Below are 17,885 nucleotides of genomic sequence, written 5' to 3'. Positions count from 1 at the left end.
AGGACACTGAAGTCCAAGTGGCTTTAGGCAAGAACGTAAGAAGGACGATTAACTTGGTGCTACCATTTTTCTGCCGGCCAGGGCCTTTTTAGTTCCAGGAGACGTGAGCTTATATCAAATGAGGGACGTCAGATGGAGGCAAAGAGCTATTTGGGAGGGCATCTTGGATCAGGCCACCCATTTGAAGTTTCCTATTGGAGATTAGGACATCTGGGCATACATAAATATGGATGTGCTCATGTGTATTAGTGTTAGCCGGGCTTCCCTGGCGGCTCAGTGGTTAATGAATCCTCCTGCTGGTGGAGGAGACGTAAGTTCCATCCCATGGTTGAGAAGATCCCCTGGAGAAGGAAATGGCAACCCATTCCAGTGTTCTTGCTTGGGAAATTCCATGAACAGAGGAGCCTGGCGGGCTACAGTCCGTGGAGTCGCAAAGAGCTGACAGGACTTAGCAACTGAACAGCAACATTAGCCTTTGTAGTTACTCGAAGACCCCTAAGGCGTCTAGTTTTTGTGAGTCTCAGTTTCTGTGAAAGGCATCTTAATTCCTTTTCTTTTCAGTCAGGACCTACCCTTAATGGATTTGAAGTAGTGTGGTGTTAAGGGAAGAGTTCAGGCCCTGAACCAGACAAATTTGGGTCTCAGACCTACCTCTGCCACTTGTTAGTTCTGAGACCTTTGGCAAACATTTTGACCTAATTAACTTTTGTTTCCTCACCTGTAAAATGAGATACTAGAGACTTCCCTGGTGGTCAAGTGACTAAGACTTTGTGCTCCCAATGCAGGGGATGCTAGGTTCCATCCTTGGTCAGGGAACTAGATCCCACATGCCACAAGGATGCGTTGGCAGGCAGCAGCAACAACAACAAAAGCCCACATGCTGCAACTAAGATGGAAAATCCCACGTGCTGCAATTAAGACCCAGTGCAGCCAAATAAAACTTTTTTTTTTTTTTTTTTTAATGGAGATACCAGTACCAACCTTAAAGAATTATTCGGTGGACCAAAAATTAAGAGCATAGATTCTGTGCATGTAGAATACCTAGCTCTACTGGCATATAAAGAGCATTATGTAAATATAAGTTTCCCTTCCTCATTTCCTGACCACTATGAACCCAGCTCTAGTTTCTAGCTATAGGTCTCCACCACGACAATTGAGGAAGAACACCCAGACAATAAAAACAGAAGAATGCAACATTTGACCAAACGTGAAAATATAACTATGCGTGCTAAGTCACTCCAGTCGTGTCTGACTCTGTGACCCTGTGAACTGTAGCCTGCCAGGCTCCTTAGTCTGTTGGGTTCGCCAGACAGAAATCCTGGAGTGGTTTGCCATTTCCTCATGCAGGGGATCTTCCAACCCAGGGATGTAATCCCCCATCTCTTACATCTCCTGCATTGGCAGGTGGGTTCTTTACTACTAGCACCACCTTGGAAGATATGGTATCTATCATTCAACACTTTAGTAAGTGTAAAAAGAAACCACACTATTTATGTGTAAAAATACAGCATTTATTCTGAGATATTGCCCCTTGGGACCTGTGGCCCCATCTTGTCCAGAGAAATAATCCCAGAGCCTGAGTGACGCGATCCCTCTTCCCTAAAATAGGAAGTTATTCCAAAGGAGAAAGAAGAGGCCAGAGAGATCTACACAAGACCTCAGTTCCTAGAGATCCAGGGAGGCAGAAGGTTGGGGAGCTGGGAATGGAACTAGTCCTGCCAACAAATACTGTGTATTCAAAGAGTTTCCTGGACATTTTTCTCCTAATCTGGAGCTAATAGGAGCAGGAGGTATCCAAGGAACCAGGAGTAGAACAAGGACAGATAACCTCTAAAAGTGTTTGTGTATAATAGGCTCCAACCTGGTCCTGACCCCGCCTCTACTCTGGACTTCTGTGAAGAGTTCATTGCCTCAGAGGAAGACGACCTTGGCTGAAGTTCCCTCTTCATTCTTCACTTTGAGAAACAGATACGTTTTCCACCTACTCTTTGTTCCCTTTGGCCAGTGACCCCTCTCTCTGGGGACAGGATCTTGGTGACTTTCTCAGGAATCTCCTAAGGGATAAGTGTTTGTGTCTGAGACAAGCTCAGGTAAACAGACCAAGACAGTGCTTCCCAAGTCAAAACGAGAAGCTGCAGGGCCAAAACCTAAAGAGCTGGGCACTACAGCTGCTCAGGCTGCAGATGAAATCGTCCTAGACCCGGGAGACAACTGCTGTCCCTTATTCCCAGTGCTCCGGTCCTAATTATAGTCCCTCACCTTTCCCAGAGTTAGCCTGTGTTTCGAATGCATACGATCGGCGCTGGGGGGACATAAGGGGATCAGGAGGTTGGGGTTCTCTGGGAGGCAGGCTAAACCGACTCCGGGGTCCAGACCCGTCTGTGCCCTCAGCTGGGATCTCCAGGCAGCTAAGGGGCCGGGGAGCGTAGGCAGGGATCATGCTATGGGGGGAGGTTTTGGGGATGAGGCTGTAGTCCCCAGCACCAGTACAGGTCTGGGTCCGCCGAACTGCCTGAGCTTCAGTCCTCTGGCGGTCCCGAGCCAGGGCCACGGCAGCATCAAAGGAAAGACTGCCCCCATTCCTCCAAGAGGAGCGGGAGGCTCGGGAGCTCCAGGCCCTGTCCCCATCGAGCCGGCCAGGCTTTGGGCATGGGTGTGCTGGTGCCACGTGGATCTTGCCACACATCGCACTGGGCACCTTGGCAAACTGTGGCTTGGGCGGTACCACGGGCACAGAGCGGACCTGCTGGACATGAACGAGGGTGGAAGCCAGGCGCATGCCCACGCCGCCAGCCGAGCCAGGGGGATTGGGCTGCCCCTCAGGGTCCGTCTCCTCCGGCCGAGGCGGCTGTGGGGCTGCCTGCTCTGTCTCAGAGGACTGGGAGCTGCCTCCTTTGGCACTGTCAACCTCCAGGGACTCTACCTGTGACCCTTCGGGGAGGGAACCCTCTTCTACACGTTCCCCTCCAGCTCTCTGGTCTCCCTCAGCTTCTCCGTGTCCACACTCCCGTTCCTTGCTGATCTCCCCTGCTCCTCCTTCAGCTGCTGCTGCTGCTGGGATCCTGCTATCTTCTCCATCTCCTTGGTCTTCTCTTGCCTCTTGACCCTCATCTCCCCTTTGTCCTTTGACCTCATTTTCTCTGCCTCCGTCAGCCTCTTTGTGTACAACTTCCCAGCTCTCTTCAGCAATTTGGTTTTCCTGGACCTCATGCTCTGAGTCCCTTCCAGCTACTAGCTGGGCTTCATCTGCTTCCTCAGCACCTCCCTCTCTCTCAGTCTTTCTTTGCTTCCCATTGTCTTTAACCAGCTCTCCTCCAGTTGCTTCCACACGCTTAGCTTCCTCCATTCTCTCATCCTCCTGCTGACCTTTGGACTCCTCTGCCTTGGCCTGTGTCTCCTCCCCACATCCTTCTTTCAAACTGTCAATCAGCTGCTGGCTTCCCTCAGCCTCTGCTCCTTCCTCACTGGCCACTCTGCCCTCCACGTCACTCTCTGGGCTCCCCTCAGCCTCCTCCCTGGCATCCCGTCTGCTTCCAGGCCCACCCTCCTTGTTCTCTCCATCTTCACTCAAGGCTTGCTCTCCCTCAGCCTGTCCTGAAGCCTCCTGTCTTCCAGACCCTGCTGCCTTTTCCTCTTCACTGCCTGGCCCCTCCCAGGTTGGGAGTTTGGGCTCCAGAAGGGGACTTAGGTCATCATAGGCACTCAGGAAGACTTCCTCCCCGCTTTCCTCCTCTGTTTCAGGCCTGGGGCCAGGAGAGTCCAGGGAACAGCAGCTGGGAGCCAGGACAAACTGTGCCTCATCCAGGGACAGGTCATCCAGGGGTGGCTCCACAGAGAACTCCTCCACCTGTAAATACAGCATCATGGCTTAGGACTACGTGGCCCTGTCCACCCTCTGGGCTCCTTAACACCCCCAAACCCAGCACAGCGCCTCCTTACCTGAGGCCCAACTCCCAGGAGCTCCTCCAGGTAGCCCAGCCCAGGGTCTTCCTCCCCAGGGGAGAAGGCTGCTCCTGCTGGTCCTGCCTTGGCCACCTCCCCGTCCTCCACCCCCACCCACTCAGGTTCTGAGCTGCTTGAGTCCTCTAGGAAGGAGAAGGAATCCTGCACCTCCTGGGACAAGCAGTCCTCCAGGGCAGGGGCCACGTCCACTGGGCCCGAGTCAGCCGAGGGACCTGGGGCGGGACTTGCCTCCAACTTCTCATCTGTTGGGAGAGAGAGAGTCCCAGGGATCCTAAGGTCAAGACCAGTTCTGACCCTTTCCAAGGTCAGTCTTCTAGCACTGCTTATAGTATGGGCCCAACATTTCCCAGCAGAGATGCTTCATGTGGCTGATCCTCGCAGACCAATATCCCTAACTGTTGGCTTATAGCCACCTTTTACAACTCCTGCCAGGTGCCAAGCCCTGTGCTATATGTTTTATAATGCATTGTTTTATTTTCTCCACAAAGCACCTTTATGATGTCGGGTATGTATCCCCGTTATATGTGGGAGGAAGTTGAGACTCAGAGGAGTTTGTCCAAGGTCACAAACAAGGGGCACAGCCAAATTAGAATCGCAGTCTCCTTTCCTCTGCAGTTGTTATCCTCACCCACCACCCAGCGCTGCCTCAGTCCTTCTCATTATTGATGCTTAGGAACTGGAGTCAGAGCACAGATCAGATTCCAGCTGTGCCACCTCCTACCAAATTGCTTAACATAAGCCTCAGGTTCCACTGCTGTAATGTAAGGACAATAACCATACCCGAGTCAAGACTCTTGACAAAAGGAAATGAGCTAATGCCTTCAAAGTCCCTAACACAGCACATCACAAGCTCTCAACTACTGTTTGCTATTCTTATTAATGTTGTTGTTATTTTTGTGGTGCACGGGCTTAGTTTCCCTGAGGCATGTGGCGTCTTTCTGGAGCAGGGATTGAACCCGTGTCACCTGTTAATGTGTCTGTGCTCAGTCATGTCCAACTCTGTGCAGTCCAATGGACTGTAGCCTTCCAGGTGCCTCTGCCCATGGAATTTTCCCAACAAGAATACTGGAGTGGGTTGCCCTTTCCTTCTCCAGAGGATCTTCCCAACCCAGAGATCGAACCCAGGTCCCTTCCCTCTCCTGCATTGGCAGGCAGATTCTTTACCACCGAGCTACCTGGGTAGCCAACTATTATATCTTCCTACTTTGTACTTAGTAATCCCTACCATATATATCTGACACAAATCCCCATTCTTAGGTGTATCAGTGACCTAAGGCTGCCAGAGAACCCTTCTACATGAAGCTACATGTATGAACAACCTAATAATATTACTGGATTCCCTCAATCTTGAATTTGGAAAGGCAGCTAAAGATAACCACCCACAGTCCAGGGCAGATTCCCAGCTTCAGCGCCTCAGCCTAGAGCTCTAGTCCCTTATCCCAGTCCTGGGCAACCCTTGGGTCCTTACCTGGGGGTCCAGGGCCAAGGCCGGGGCCAGGACCGGGGCCAGAGGCAGGACTTGGCCGGGGCTGTAGGGCAGGATGTTGAAGACCACGGGCAAACCCCAAGGGGATGTTAGCGATGTTGTTTGGAGATATGTTGAGCATATTGCTGATGTGTGCTGGGACGTTGACATCGTAGGGCCCTGAGATGTGGACACCAGCACGGCGCTCCGCGTGGCTGCTGCCCCCAACACGGACTGCTGACCGCCCAGGTCGTGGTGTGCCGGGCTCGGAGCTCGTGCCACCCAGCGCCTCCGGGTCCGGCTCCTGCTCACCCTCTGCCGCTTCCACGGAATCATTCTCCAAGCTTTCCGTCAGCAGTGGGCCTGGCCGAGGACTGCTGGATCCAACCAACCCCTCTGGTTCTGTGGAGGAGAGAAAGGTGGGCCATACCTCAGCCACAGGGGGCCTGGACACACCTCAGAAAGCCTCCGAGGGGGGCCCTCTGTTTGTCTATAGCCTGGAAGGCACCAGGCCCAGCTTCCCTTAGCCACCACCGCCAACCCTTCACAAACAGCTGAGCAGAGGTCACCCCACCAACATGTACTTAGGAACGCCCTTCCCTCCCTGGAAATGGAGTCACTGGCCATCACTACCCTTCCCCACACACACACACGAGTGCACAGCTGTACTCACCATCACTAACCCCAGCCACAGCACTCAGCGAGTCCATGCTCTTGGCTGGCCGCAGAGTCCCCTTATCAGATTTGTCCTCTGCAAGACAGGGATGTGCATAGAGCCAGGACCTAGTGCACCCTCAGCAGAACTCCCCCTATATCTCCGTAGACTTACCCCTGTCCTCAGCACCCCGTGGAAGTTTACGTTTGGTCTCATGGCCAGAGCGACCCAGATTGAAGATAGATTTCCACTTCCTGACCTTCAGAGACCCCTTCCTCCTGGAGGGAATGGAGAAATCACTGCAGTTGGTGCCTGCTGGCCAGTGCAGGGAAGAAGGGCCCAGGAAGAAGGCCTTACTTGTGCTCTGCGATCTCTATGATGGTGTGGTAGGGCCGCATCTGGGGGGGTCCATCACCAGCCTGCAGGATGCTCGGCAGATTGTAGGGCAGGGACCGTGGCATAACGTCCTCAGGGCTGCCTGACACCCGGACCCCTGGGAGTGATCGCCATCCACTTTCCACTTCACTACCTAGGAAAGGAAAGAGGAATTGGCCAGTCCGGACAGGGCTGCCTGACACCCGGACCCCTGGGAGTGATCGCCATCCACTTTCCACTTCACTACCTAGGAAAGGAAAGAGGAATTGGCCAGTCCGGAACAGAAAGAGGGCTTCGGGTACCCACCTCCTCACTGCATCCTCCACTCACTAACTACCAAGGTAGGGGATATACCTGGAGATCGATCCTATGTGCTCAAGAGGAAGTCCTCAGGGACAAAGAGGGCCAGGAGATCCCAGGACATAGGCCCAGTGGGCTGGGGATGGGATGATCAGTCACTAGCCTCGAGAACCGGGCTGGGCATTAAGAGGTCAAGCTATGCCCTAGACTGAGAGCAGAAGAGGCCCGCTCAAGTCCTAACTGCACCATTCTTCTGTAGGGTCTTCTCCACATGACCATAAGAACTTATGAGACTCAGTCTTTTCATCTGCAAAGCAGGGAGACTGAACTGGATGATCTTGGAGGCCTTCTCTAACTCTGACGTGACTCCCTAGGCAGAGAGTGGTGATGTGGGGGGTGGGAAAGACACTGACCAGAGAGAGCAGCACCCCCAAAAAGCTGGTCCACATGCGTGAGGATGAACTCGACGACGATGGACTGCACACGCACCTCCATGAAGGCTGCTGTCCCATTGAAGCCTGAGGCTTCTATATCCTTAGACCTGCGGAGGTGTGGAGTTATGCCCCGCAGCCCCACTGCATTTCCCCATTCAAATTTCCCTAAAAATACCTTATACCCTTTCCTCTGCATACCATTAAACCCATTCCCCCTTTTAATCAACATGCATGATTCAAGTCTCAAATGGCCACTTCCTCCAGGAAGCCTTCTTGGACACCCTGCTCAGGATATTAGTCTCTACCTCCTCTGCCCACCAGGGTGCCTGTGTATAACAAATCTCAGGACTTCTTATAGTTTACCGTGCACCACAGGGAGTGACATGCAGGCCACTTCTCCAAGATACTTGCTCAACAAACATTTGACAAGGCCCACCCCACCCAACCCCCCACAGGCCCCCAGCTCCCACACCCTGCACCGCCCCCATCTCCTGTCCAGTCCCTGAGCTAAGTGACAACAGTGTAAGAAAACATAAAGGCCCAGAAATTCCCTGGTGCTCCTGTGGTTAGGATTCTACCTTCCACTGCAGAGGGCACAGATTTGATCCCTGGACAGGGAACTAAGACTCAGTGTGGCCTTGGGGACTTGACTCAAGCTCAGAGAAAGGGCTCCCCTAGGTGAGCTCCACGCCACACCGTGTAATCCTGAGCCTTCCTCTTCTCACTGGATGAGACCCCTCTCCAGTACCACACAGCCACACTCCATCCTCACACAGCTCCCCAGGGGCTAGGCTCTGCCAGGACACCCACGCGCGCACCCACCTCAGCAGGTTGGGGGCCCACACGATGGCCAGGTTGCGCGCGTGCATGTTGGTCTGGGCGCTGAATGAGGCCATGTGCACCAAGTGCCTCATGAGGAACTCCAGGGTCCTGCAGAAAGGGGGCGTCAGGGGGCAGAGCTCACGCAGGGTGGGAGCAGGAAGAGAAGTGACAAGTCAAGGCCCCAGGTAAAGAGAGAGCCTGGGCTCAGTGCGGGGAGTCCGGACTTTGGCCGGGAGGAGCCCCACACACCTGTAGTTGGGGACCGGAAGTTCTTGAAGCACATCTAGGATCTTGACCAAGCGCTCTGGTTCCAGTTGTACGGCCACAGCCTCCTGGTTGGGAGCAAGGAGCAGGAGTCAATGACCTGGGGATGCCCCAGCATCCTCCCCAGAGCTCTGAGCCAAACTCTTGGAAACAGTCTGTGCTGCACCCCGCGCCATCCCCCAGCCCTGGACTTTCGAAGCACACTGAAGTAGTGGACAGACCTTGGGTCCCACAGAGACCTGCCACTGACTCTTGGCTCTGCCACTTAGGGCTTTGTGACCCTGAGCAGCCCCCTGCTGCTCTGCCTGAGCGTCCTCATCAGCAGTTCTCTGACACTGGAAAACATTCATGGTTTCATCCTGTGGGCATGCCAGGGGCCGCGGTTTATTTCAGGGTGTCCGGGAAGGCCTATGCCCACCCAGCCTGGTCTATTTGGGCTGAATGGCATGCCCTGGCTGTTTAGGATCTCTAAATGATGTCATGCTCAATAAAATGCAACTTAATTTAAAAGTGTTGCTCAAGGCAGTTCCCTGGCGGTCTCACATCTCAGCGGTTAGGAAGCTCTCGCAGTCGAGTGCTCTGTTTCAATAACTGGTCGGGGAACTAAAATCCCATAAGCTAGAAGGTGAACCAATAAATAAATAAATACTTTAAAAAGTATAAGTAAAAATGTTACTCAGTTCCAGATAGCGCTTCTGCCATGTATTTTCTTTCTCTTTAAAACGTTATTTATGTGTTTGGCGGTGCCGGGTCTTAGTAGTGGCACGTGGGATCTAGTTCCTTGACCAGGGATTGAACCCTGGCCCCCTGCATTGGGAGCGGGAGTCCTAGCCACTGGCCCACCAGGGATGTTCTGTCATGTATTTTTTTATTCAAGAGATGTTCAACACACAAATCACAGTTCACAGAAGGGCACACTTGAAAACCGTTTGGCTTCCTGAAAGTGTTCTCATTCTCTTAAGTGTGGGGAAGCTCTGGTCTAGGTGATTTCCAAGGGCTTTCCAGTTTCTGCTCTCCCGCAGTCTCCCCCTGCGCTGCGTGTGGTTTGCAGGCCTTGGGGAAAGGAGGGACAGGGCAGGGCAGAGATGGCAGCACTAGGAGATTTGTAGGGAAGGGTCTTGTCATTTCCTTGTGGTCTCTGTCACGCAGGGCCCCTAGGACTCTGTCTGGCATTAGGCACATCTGGGATGTCACATCAGAGCGGCCGCCCTCTGCCTTCTCTCCCACTCCCCTTCCACTGAACTCACAGCGAACTTGTCATAGAGCCGGTACGTGAGCAGGGGGTCTGGCAGCTCTCTGAAGTAGGCCTTGCACAAGGAGGAGACACAGTGAATGTCCTGAAGGTAAACATCTCGCCGCAGGTCTGGCTTCCGTTCGGCCTCAAATTCCTGCCTGGGGAGGTGCAGAGTAGTCAGGAGTGGTGGGGGTCTGGGGCAGTGTGGGGAGAGGGGGAGCTGTAGAGATGGGCTCCAGGCAAGGTCGAGGGTCAGTATGTATGAAACTTGGAAGGAAGAGGTTGGGGCGTGTATATACGTGAGGCAGCAAGCTTAAGGCATTGTTCTTGTCAAGATGCAGAGTTGACGTGAGGTGGATGAGTAGACCTACACATGAACAGGGATACATGTCAGGATGTAGAGAAGGTGTGAGCGGCAGTATAGGGATATATAGGAGGCAGTAGAAGTGGAGGAGTGAGCCTAAAATGTGTGTTTCTGGCTACATGCAAAGATGGATGCAACTAAGTCTTAGAAGGAAATGTAAGTATAAATTTTCATGACCTTGGACCTAGGCAACAGTTTCTTGGATATGACACCAAAAGCACAAGCAACCAAGGAAAAAAATAGATAAATTTAACATCAAAGTTACAAACTATTGTGTCAGAAAGGACACTATCAAGAAAATGAAGAAAACCCACAGAACGGGAGAACATATTTGCAAGTCATAGATTTAGTCAGTATCTCATATTCAGAATTCATCATGAACTCCTACAACTCAAAACAGACAAATAACCAATTTTTTTAATGAACAAAGTTTATGAATAGACATTTCTCCAAAGAAGATATACAAATGACTAATAAGCACACAAAGTATTTGACTTCATTAGCTCTTAGGAAAATGCAAATATAGATGAAATATGACTTCACAGCATTATGGTGGCTATAATCAAAAAGATACACAGTGACAAATGTTGACAGGGATGTGGAGAACCCTCATACATTGCTTGTAGGAATGTAAAATGATGCAATTGCTGTGGAAAATGGTTTGACAGTTTCTTTAAAAAGTTCAACATAGAGTTACCACTCGACCCAGCAATCCCACTTTTAGGTACATACTCAAGAGAATTGAAACCATATGTCCACACAAATACTCGTACACAAAATGTTTATAGCAGCATTAATCATAACAGCCAAAAGGTAGGAACAACCCAAATAGCCATCAATTGATAAATGGGTAAACAAAATGTGATAACACCACACAATGGAATATTTTTCAGCCATAAAAAGGAATGGTAAAGTACTGGTGCATGCGACAATATGTATGAACCCTGAAAACATGCTAAGTGAAAAAAAGCCAGCCATAGAAAGTTACCATTATATGATCCCATTTATGTGAAATGTCCAGAATAGGCAACTCCGTAGACAGAAAGTAGACTCAGGGCTGGGGGAGAAGGGAAATGTGGAGTGACTGTGGGTACAGGGTTTCTTTGGAGTTGATGCTCTGGAATTAGACAGTGGTGGAGGTTGCACAACCTTGTAAATATACTAAAAGCCATTGAATTATACATTTGCAAATGGTGAATTTTATGGCCTGTGAATTATATCTAAATCTGTCTTTAAAGCTGGGTGGGTACATGTGGGAGTGGAAGAGTGTGTATATGTGTACATGTGCGTGTGCACACACATGTGTCTGTGCAGTCTAGCCTGTGGGAAGTGTGGGGCATGGTATTAATCTTTCCTGAGGAGACTAGAGCTCCTCCCTTGGAGAGTACCTGTCATCTGTGTTTCCTTCTCCCCAATTCCCCTCACCCCTCTGTCTTCCTGGCCTCAATGGCCACAGAGCCCTCCCCTCACTGCCTGACTCACCGGAGCTTCTGGATGTTGGAAGAGACCCCTGAGAGGCGGTAGATCCCATCCACCACGCCATACTCCTCCACAAACTCTGCACAGCTCCTTAGCACCTGGGGCACTGGGGACACAGAAGGGGCAGAGAAAAATCAGAAGGTCTGGGAGATCAGAGATCCCAGAACGTCTGAGAAATGGACACATCAGGGAAGGGGGATGGGGAGATAGAAGGGAAAACTCATGGAATAAACACTTGTCAGAAAGATTCTTGCAGGATACCAGCTCCAGCCTGCCAACCTGTTATAATCTCTCTGCCCATTGGGTCTAGAGTCTTGGCATAAATTCCCCCAGTGAGGGTGAGATCACTGCCTCCCCAGACTGGCCATTCCCATTAGAAAGTTCTGCCTCTGTTGACCTGAAATTTCTCTCTCTGGAATTACTAGTTGCTACTACAAAAATTTTAGAGGGACAGCAATGCAGTTGGAAGAGGTAAAAAACTGATCTTGAAAGTGCATTTACTAACACTCTACAGAAGTTAGAGGAACATTATTAATTCTTCCAACCAGGATGGAACAGAGCTGGTGGACATTACTGTGAAGCACCTCCTCTGGTTAGTGAGTGCATGGATATTAGATCTGTCATAGGAAGGTACACAGAATTGTAACAGACCTTCAGACTGGTCCATTCAGGAGACAAGCACTTATGTGCCAAGCGCTGTGCATTAGACATGAAAACAGAGGATCAAAGCAGTGATGAGTGCTCAGGATCAACCTGATAGAGCCAGAATTCAGATCCAAGAATGCAAAAAACTGTGTTATCCCCCCCCTGCCTTGGAGCCTTCCCCAGTTACTGGACTGTAGGTACCTTAAGGACAAGATCTAAGTGTGACCGATCTTGCTTTCCCTCATCTAATCTGTCATGGTGTCTCAATCATGGGAAATCCTCAAAAACCATGCGTTGAATCTCATCTCCACAAGGCCACAAAGTTATGTCTCTAAAGCACTTCCATGCTTGAAATCCTTTGCTACATATACACTCTGCTCCACCCCAATCTTCAATGCTTAGCTTACAAACACAGAATAAAATAAAAACTCCTCAACAGGTATACTGCATAAGACCCTTCACAAACCAGATCCAACTGCCATCCAGCCTTACCAGTTCCAGCCAGCCCCCTCTCCGCGCCGCCCCCCACCCCATTAAATCCTATGGTCCAGCCCTTTGTTGTTCCTTGGACAAGCCCTGGTACAATCACTCATGTTTTCCTTTGCTTGGAATGCCTTCCTCTCTGTCTCTGCCGGTGAATCCCTACGCATTCCTCAAAACACACTGCAGACATCACTTCCAGTTCTGAACTCTTTGCTGATATCTGTTTCATAGTTCCCACACTCCTTTGTTTATATCTGTACTATAGTACTTATTGTACTTTGTTATGATTAGTATATTTTGTGTCTATACCTTCTGACAAGTAGTAACGTCCTCCCCAGCATCTAGCACAGTGTTGAAACAGAGCAGGTGCTCAACAGATGTTTATTAAATTACTCAATGAATTAGTCAATGAATTGGAGATTTAATAGAGAATGTTGCTTAAGACAAAACACTGGGTCCAATTAAGTGAGACTCAGCAGAGAAAACCCTGTCTTGTGTTAGCGTCAGAAAAAGATGTACTTCTCCTAAGCCACCTATATTTTTCTTTTTTTTTTTGCCGCCTATATTTTTCATGTAGGCTTTATGAATTTTATACCTGATTATCTTTACCTCTTTATTTTAACTGTCAGGAAGCCTATATCTTGGAACCATACGGAACTACTTGAAATGCATTTCTGAGCACTGAGCTCACCCTTCTTGTTTTCCCTACAACTTAATTCCTTCAGTCATTTATTCTTCTTATTTGGTGTTTTGGAAGTCATCCATCCCAAGCTCATTGTGGAATTAACTAAGTTAGAAATACAGACTGAAGAAAATAATAAATCCATCAAACACTATTTTAAACCCTCCTTGTATGACCTGGTGTCCACACCCTTTACCCTCATGCACCCAAGAACCAGGACTTGGGTAGGAGAAGGAAAGCACCAAGGCTGCACAATTTTTTTTTGAAGGCTGCAAAATTTAAGGAAGCACTCACTCTTAGGGTCATGCCAGAGCCAGCTGTGCACATGAATGATCTTGAGAGTGAACGCCTCCTTAAGAAAGAGGCACCTAGGACACTTGCCTGGCCCTGAGAGTGAGCGCTTCCTTAAATTTTGTGCCCTAGTCACCTCTCTTGCCTCATCTTAGTCCTGGCCCTACAGTTCGACATCCATCGCTTCAGGATCTGGGCCCATTTGCCAGGGTCTCCCAACCTCAGGTTCCCAGCATTGAATGCAGAGACGGGGCAGACCCTCCTCATTCAAGCTGTTGCTCTACCCTAATGCTACCCCAGCTCTTGTAGCCATCACTTGTTAACTCATAAATAGTTTGCTGTCACCTAAGTCCCAAGCTCTTTTCACATGAACTGCAACCAAGTCAGGTCTTCCCCATCCTTCTCTGTTGATTTTTGAACCTCCAGAGGAGGCCTTGAAAGAAGACATCCGAGAGCCTAAGGAGTCAAAGCCATAGAGGAAATGGGTCAAGGAGATGGAGGATGAGATAACAGGATCAGAGTGATGGAGGAGTCAAGGAGACAGAGATAAGAGAAATGGGGTCAGAGATAAGACACAGAGTTGGGGTGGTAGAGTCCAAGAGTTAGAGTAAAGGGTGGGTCAGAGGAGAGGTCCTGAAGCTTAGAAACCTGGAGAGTCAGAAACCTGAACAAGGTCTCAAAGAGTTAAAGTTCAGGGCTTAGGAAGGAAGAGGTCTACCTGAGCCAAAGAGCTGGGAGAGGTTGCTAAAATGGAGCAGAGCAGCAAGGGTTTGGGAGCCCAAGGTAATCAGGATAAATTAACCAGAAACACAGCTTTCCACTGTCCTGGACTTTCACTTTTGCTGGGTCTTAGCTTAAAGAGAGAAGCCATAACTGGCTTCTCTCTACCCTTCAACTTTCCAGCTGTCTGCTAGGAGGAGCTGGGGGAAGGGGAGAAGGCTGCCGCTGCTGCCCTGCTGCCTAAGATTCTCCTCCACCCTTGGATTCAGATGTGGCTTTGGTGAAGGGCAGGAGGTGCTTCTGTCTCTCTCTCTCTGGGATTCGTTAGGACCTGAACCCAGCAACCTGTCTGTCCCTTCCAGAGAACAGGCCCCACACCATCTGAGGCCAGGAAGGTTACAGGAGTGGGGTCTGGGTTGGCTGTGGGGTCAGCGTTTCAACATGAGGTGGCAGGGGGTCCACAGGGAAGGACAGTGCCAGGATGAGGAGGCTGAACCGAGGGTTCGAAGAGAACTAGAAGAACATCAGCCCCAGCTAAAGCATGTGGCCCTCGGCCAAGAGCCATCTTTCTCAAGATTGTGATTCCTCTTGTCAGCCCTGCGCTGGCTGCTAGGCTCTGCCCCGTGAGAAGAGAAAGGTACAGAGAAACCACTTCAGCTGTTGTACACCCTTCCTCGGGGCCCGGGTTTTCCCTTAAGCGAGGCCTGTGGGGATGGGGGCCTCTGGGGGAGGAGAAAAGGGGAAGGAGGTGTCTGGAGACACAGGGGCGGGGCTAAGAGCAGGAAATGAGCTGGGACCCACCGCCACCCTGCCTCCACTGCAGGCACCACAGCCCAGAGCAGAGAAGAGGACAAAGAGGAAATGACAGATTGGGGTGGGGTTGGGGGGGGGTTTGGCGATGGAAATCGTGTCCTTCTTTGGGAGGAGCTCAAAGTACCAAAAAACAAGCCGGGCTGGGCAAGTCAGGATGTATGCCTTCAATTCCAAGTAAATCAAGAAATGTTTCTGAGCGTCTACTCCACACCAAGCATAGTCGGGGACCAGTGTTGTCCTGGCCCTGCTGGTTCCCAAGCCCCTCCAAGGTAATCCAGGGAGGGTGCCTGAGGGCATCCTCACACCCACCTTCCTTTGTACCCTCCACCCCCACCTTCAAACCAGGCTCAGGCCATCCCTCTTATTCTTCTGGTGCTCCCCATTTCAGCAGCTTCTCGCCTTACCCTCCACTTTGAACCCGCTTCTCCTTTGCGCATGGAGAACCAGAGGATCACAGAGACTGGGGGAGGGGACCACCCCTACCCCACATCTTCACCTGTGGCCCAGCAAGGCTGCAAAGAGACCAGAGCCCCGTAACCTCTTCTCCTCCAACCAGGAAACCCCCATCCTTCCCATGTGCCGCCCTCCCCCTCTCCAGGGGCCCTTCTTCTGTCTTCTTTCATTCTGCCCCAAGGACTGTCCATGCTCCTCAGCCGCGCACTTCCTGACCCTGTCCCCAGCTGTCATCTTCTCACCTCTACTCGGTCTCCCTCTCCTGGGTTCCCAGCCTTTCCATCCTCTCCTCTCAAGCGTCCTCATTCTCATCCCCAGGCGGTCCCATGGAAGAGCTCTTCGGCCGCCTTCGCCGAGCCACATTTCCTGCCCTGTCTGCGCATCAGCCTCCTGGGGGTGACCCCGTGCCTCTGCCCCTTCTCCATGGGCTCCCGGAAAAACTGCTTCTGTGCCCTCCAAGTCGACCAGGCTGGAGAAGCCCGGTGCCTCCCCTCCACACAGCAGCAGCTCCGGGCTGGCCTCCTTACCCTCCTGGCCTGAGTGGTGCAGGTGCTCCTGCAAGTCACACCCAAACACCCGCTCCTTGGAGCTGCCCTTCTTCTTTCCTTTCTGCCGAGACTTCATGGCCGGAGCCCCAGGGCCCTGGCCCAGCCACCTCGGTCCCCCAAGACCTTTGCCCTGCTAGTCCCCCATGGGATCCCAAGCCAGCCTCTGGGCTAGGCCTGGCCCCAGGGGGGCAGGGCTCAGAACTGGGGGTGGAGGGTGGCCTGGGCAACGGGCAGCAGCTCCTGCCTCTGGGGCCCCGGCCACACGGAAGTAGCTGTGGAAGAGGAAGCTGCTAGGACCCCGGCAAGAAGCTGTGTCTCGTGGCTGGGACTGGCACTCGCCCTTCTCGCCCTGGGGCGAGACTCACTCAGCCCTGGGGTGGCAGGAAGCCGTGCAGCTCCTTAAACCCGCTTCCTGTTAGAGCATCTTTGCAACCACAGGGCTGGGGTGGGGGAGGTAGCTGACATTCACATCCTCACCCATTGCTGGGCCTCTGCTCATTGGTCAGGAGGTGATGATGTCAGAGCCCTTGGGTGGGGTGGTAGCGCCTGGGGCACAAGCAGGTGACGGGCACTCTTAGAGACCAGAATCCTGGGGTCTGAGGTTGATACCCCAGCACTGCCGAGGAGCAGAGCAACGCGGGGCTCTGCAGGGCGCACCAAGGAGGGAGGAGCCCAGCCTCCGACTCTTACAGGCCTGAAGTGTTGTTCGAGTCCCATTACTGTGCTAAGCCTCAGTTTCCACACATATGAAAAAATGAAGAGTAGACTAAGATGATCTTTAAATCCTCCCAACTCTAATATCCTGTGGAACCCAACATTTTACACTGCTGTTTACTTTCCAGGCCTGTTGTAGTAAAACTCCAGTAAAAGATAGGATATAAAATACTGCCAGCTGAGTTACTGCCTATCCTGGAAGGGGTCTTCCCATCCACTGTCCTACCTGGGGACTCTCAGAGATGGCTCAAGGTCTTGTGGAGACCATTTCTTTCCTCCTGTCCCTCCCAGTTCCAGGCATCCTAGCTCCTCCCCAACTTGGAACCACAGGGAGGATGTGCTGAGACAGAAGAGTATTGAGGTTCAGGATTTATACCGTTCAGGGAGCAAGACAGGAACCAGAAAGAACAGGTTTTATCTGTTTATTTAAAAACAGAATATCACTTATGTACAACTATGCACATATTTACACAAAATGTACATACTAGAATTCCATATCTTCAGGTTCCATATGCAAAGTCCTGGCTGGCTGGAGAGCAGGGGGTAAGAGACTCTCCTTTGGTCAGAAATCCAGCAGAGTTCAGGCTGAGCAGGGTTTGGCACTAAATCTAGGTATCCTGGTTGAATGTATTTGGGTCAGGCAGGCAAAAATGGACCTCATCTAATCCCAGCCCCCACCCAGCAAAACTGCTGGAAGAGCCCCAAGCTAGTGACCCCGAGACCCCTGGGGAAAGGGGACATTCTTGCTCCCAGTAGCTCCTTCACCTCACTTGAACTCCCACCCTCCCTGGTTCTATTATCACTATTCTCTCTTCCCTATACCATGACTAAACCAGGAGCCCTTGTCACCAAGCCCTAGTGACCCCTCACCAAGGGACCACAAACACCTGTGCACACACTAAGAAAACATGCGCCTAGGGGAAAAGCTGAGGAACCGCTAGGGCCAAGGACCTTACCTGTCCTCCCGTTCCCAGTAACTGTGGGGCACACGCGCTCCTCCTTCAGACTCCACCAGATCTTAGTCTCCTTCCCATGAGGCTGTCTAGATTAAGATGCCTCAGAAGGAGCACCTTGAACCATAGGAATTAACCTCCTGGGGTCGGGCCCGAGCAAGGTCTAGCTTTGCTGAATCCCTGTGTAGGCTGGTGACTCTTTAAGCAATCCTTCTAACAATAAACATC

The 17,885-nt window shown here is 51.4% G+C and overlaps 1 protein-coding gene across 4 annotated transcripts; it reads right to left on the bottom strand.

The window, feature by feature from the left end:
- Positions 1–1,632: 1,632 nt before the first annotated feature.
- ARHGAP30 (Rho GTPase activating protein 30) lies at positions 1,633–16,401 on the bottom strand. 4 transcript variants are annotated; one of them, XM_061120333.1, is made up of 12 exons: positions 15,970–16,401; positions 11,359–11,461; positions 9,526–9,670; positions 8,264–8,346; positions 8,015–8,122; positions 7,172–7,299; positions 6,441–6,612; positions 6,258–6,358; positions 6,102–6,179; positions 5,432–5,830; positions 3,940–4,205; positions 1,633–3,847 (listed from the first exon to the last, which is right to left on the bottom strand). In XM_061120333.1, the coding sequence occupies exons 1-12, from the start codon at positions 16,064–16,066 to the stop codon at positions 2,246–2,248; spliced, it is 3,282 nt and encodes a 1,093-aa protein (XP_060976316.1). In that variant the 5' UTR covers positions 16,067–16,401; the 3' UTR covers positions 1,633–2,245. The 4 variants fall into 4 exon arrangements, with proteins under 4 accessions (XP_060976316.1, XP_060976315.1, XP_060976317.1 ...); XM_061120332.1 differs by having other exon boundaries at positions 6,258–6,361; positions 15,970–16,400; XM_061120334.1 differs by having other exon boundaries at positions 4,111–4,205; positions 6,258–6,361; positions 15,970–16,400.
- Positions 16,402–17,885: the final 1,484 nt, after the last annotated feature.

The sequence above is a fragment of the Dama dama genome, chromosome 20, assembly GCF_033118175.1.
Source record: "Dama dama isolate Ldn47 chromosome 20, ASM3311817v1, whole genome shotgun sequence".
In the NCBI taxonomy this organism is placed as follows: Eukaryota; Metazoa; Chordata; class Mammalia; order Artiodactyla; family Cervidae; genus Dama; species Dama dama.
The sequence above is the reverse complement of the archived record's forward strand: the minus strand, read 5'-3'. Positions and strand labels throughout refer to the sequence as shown.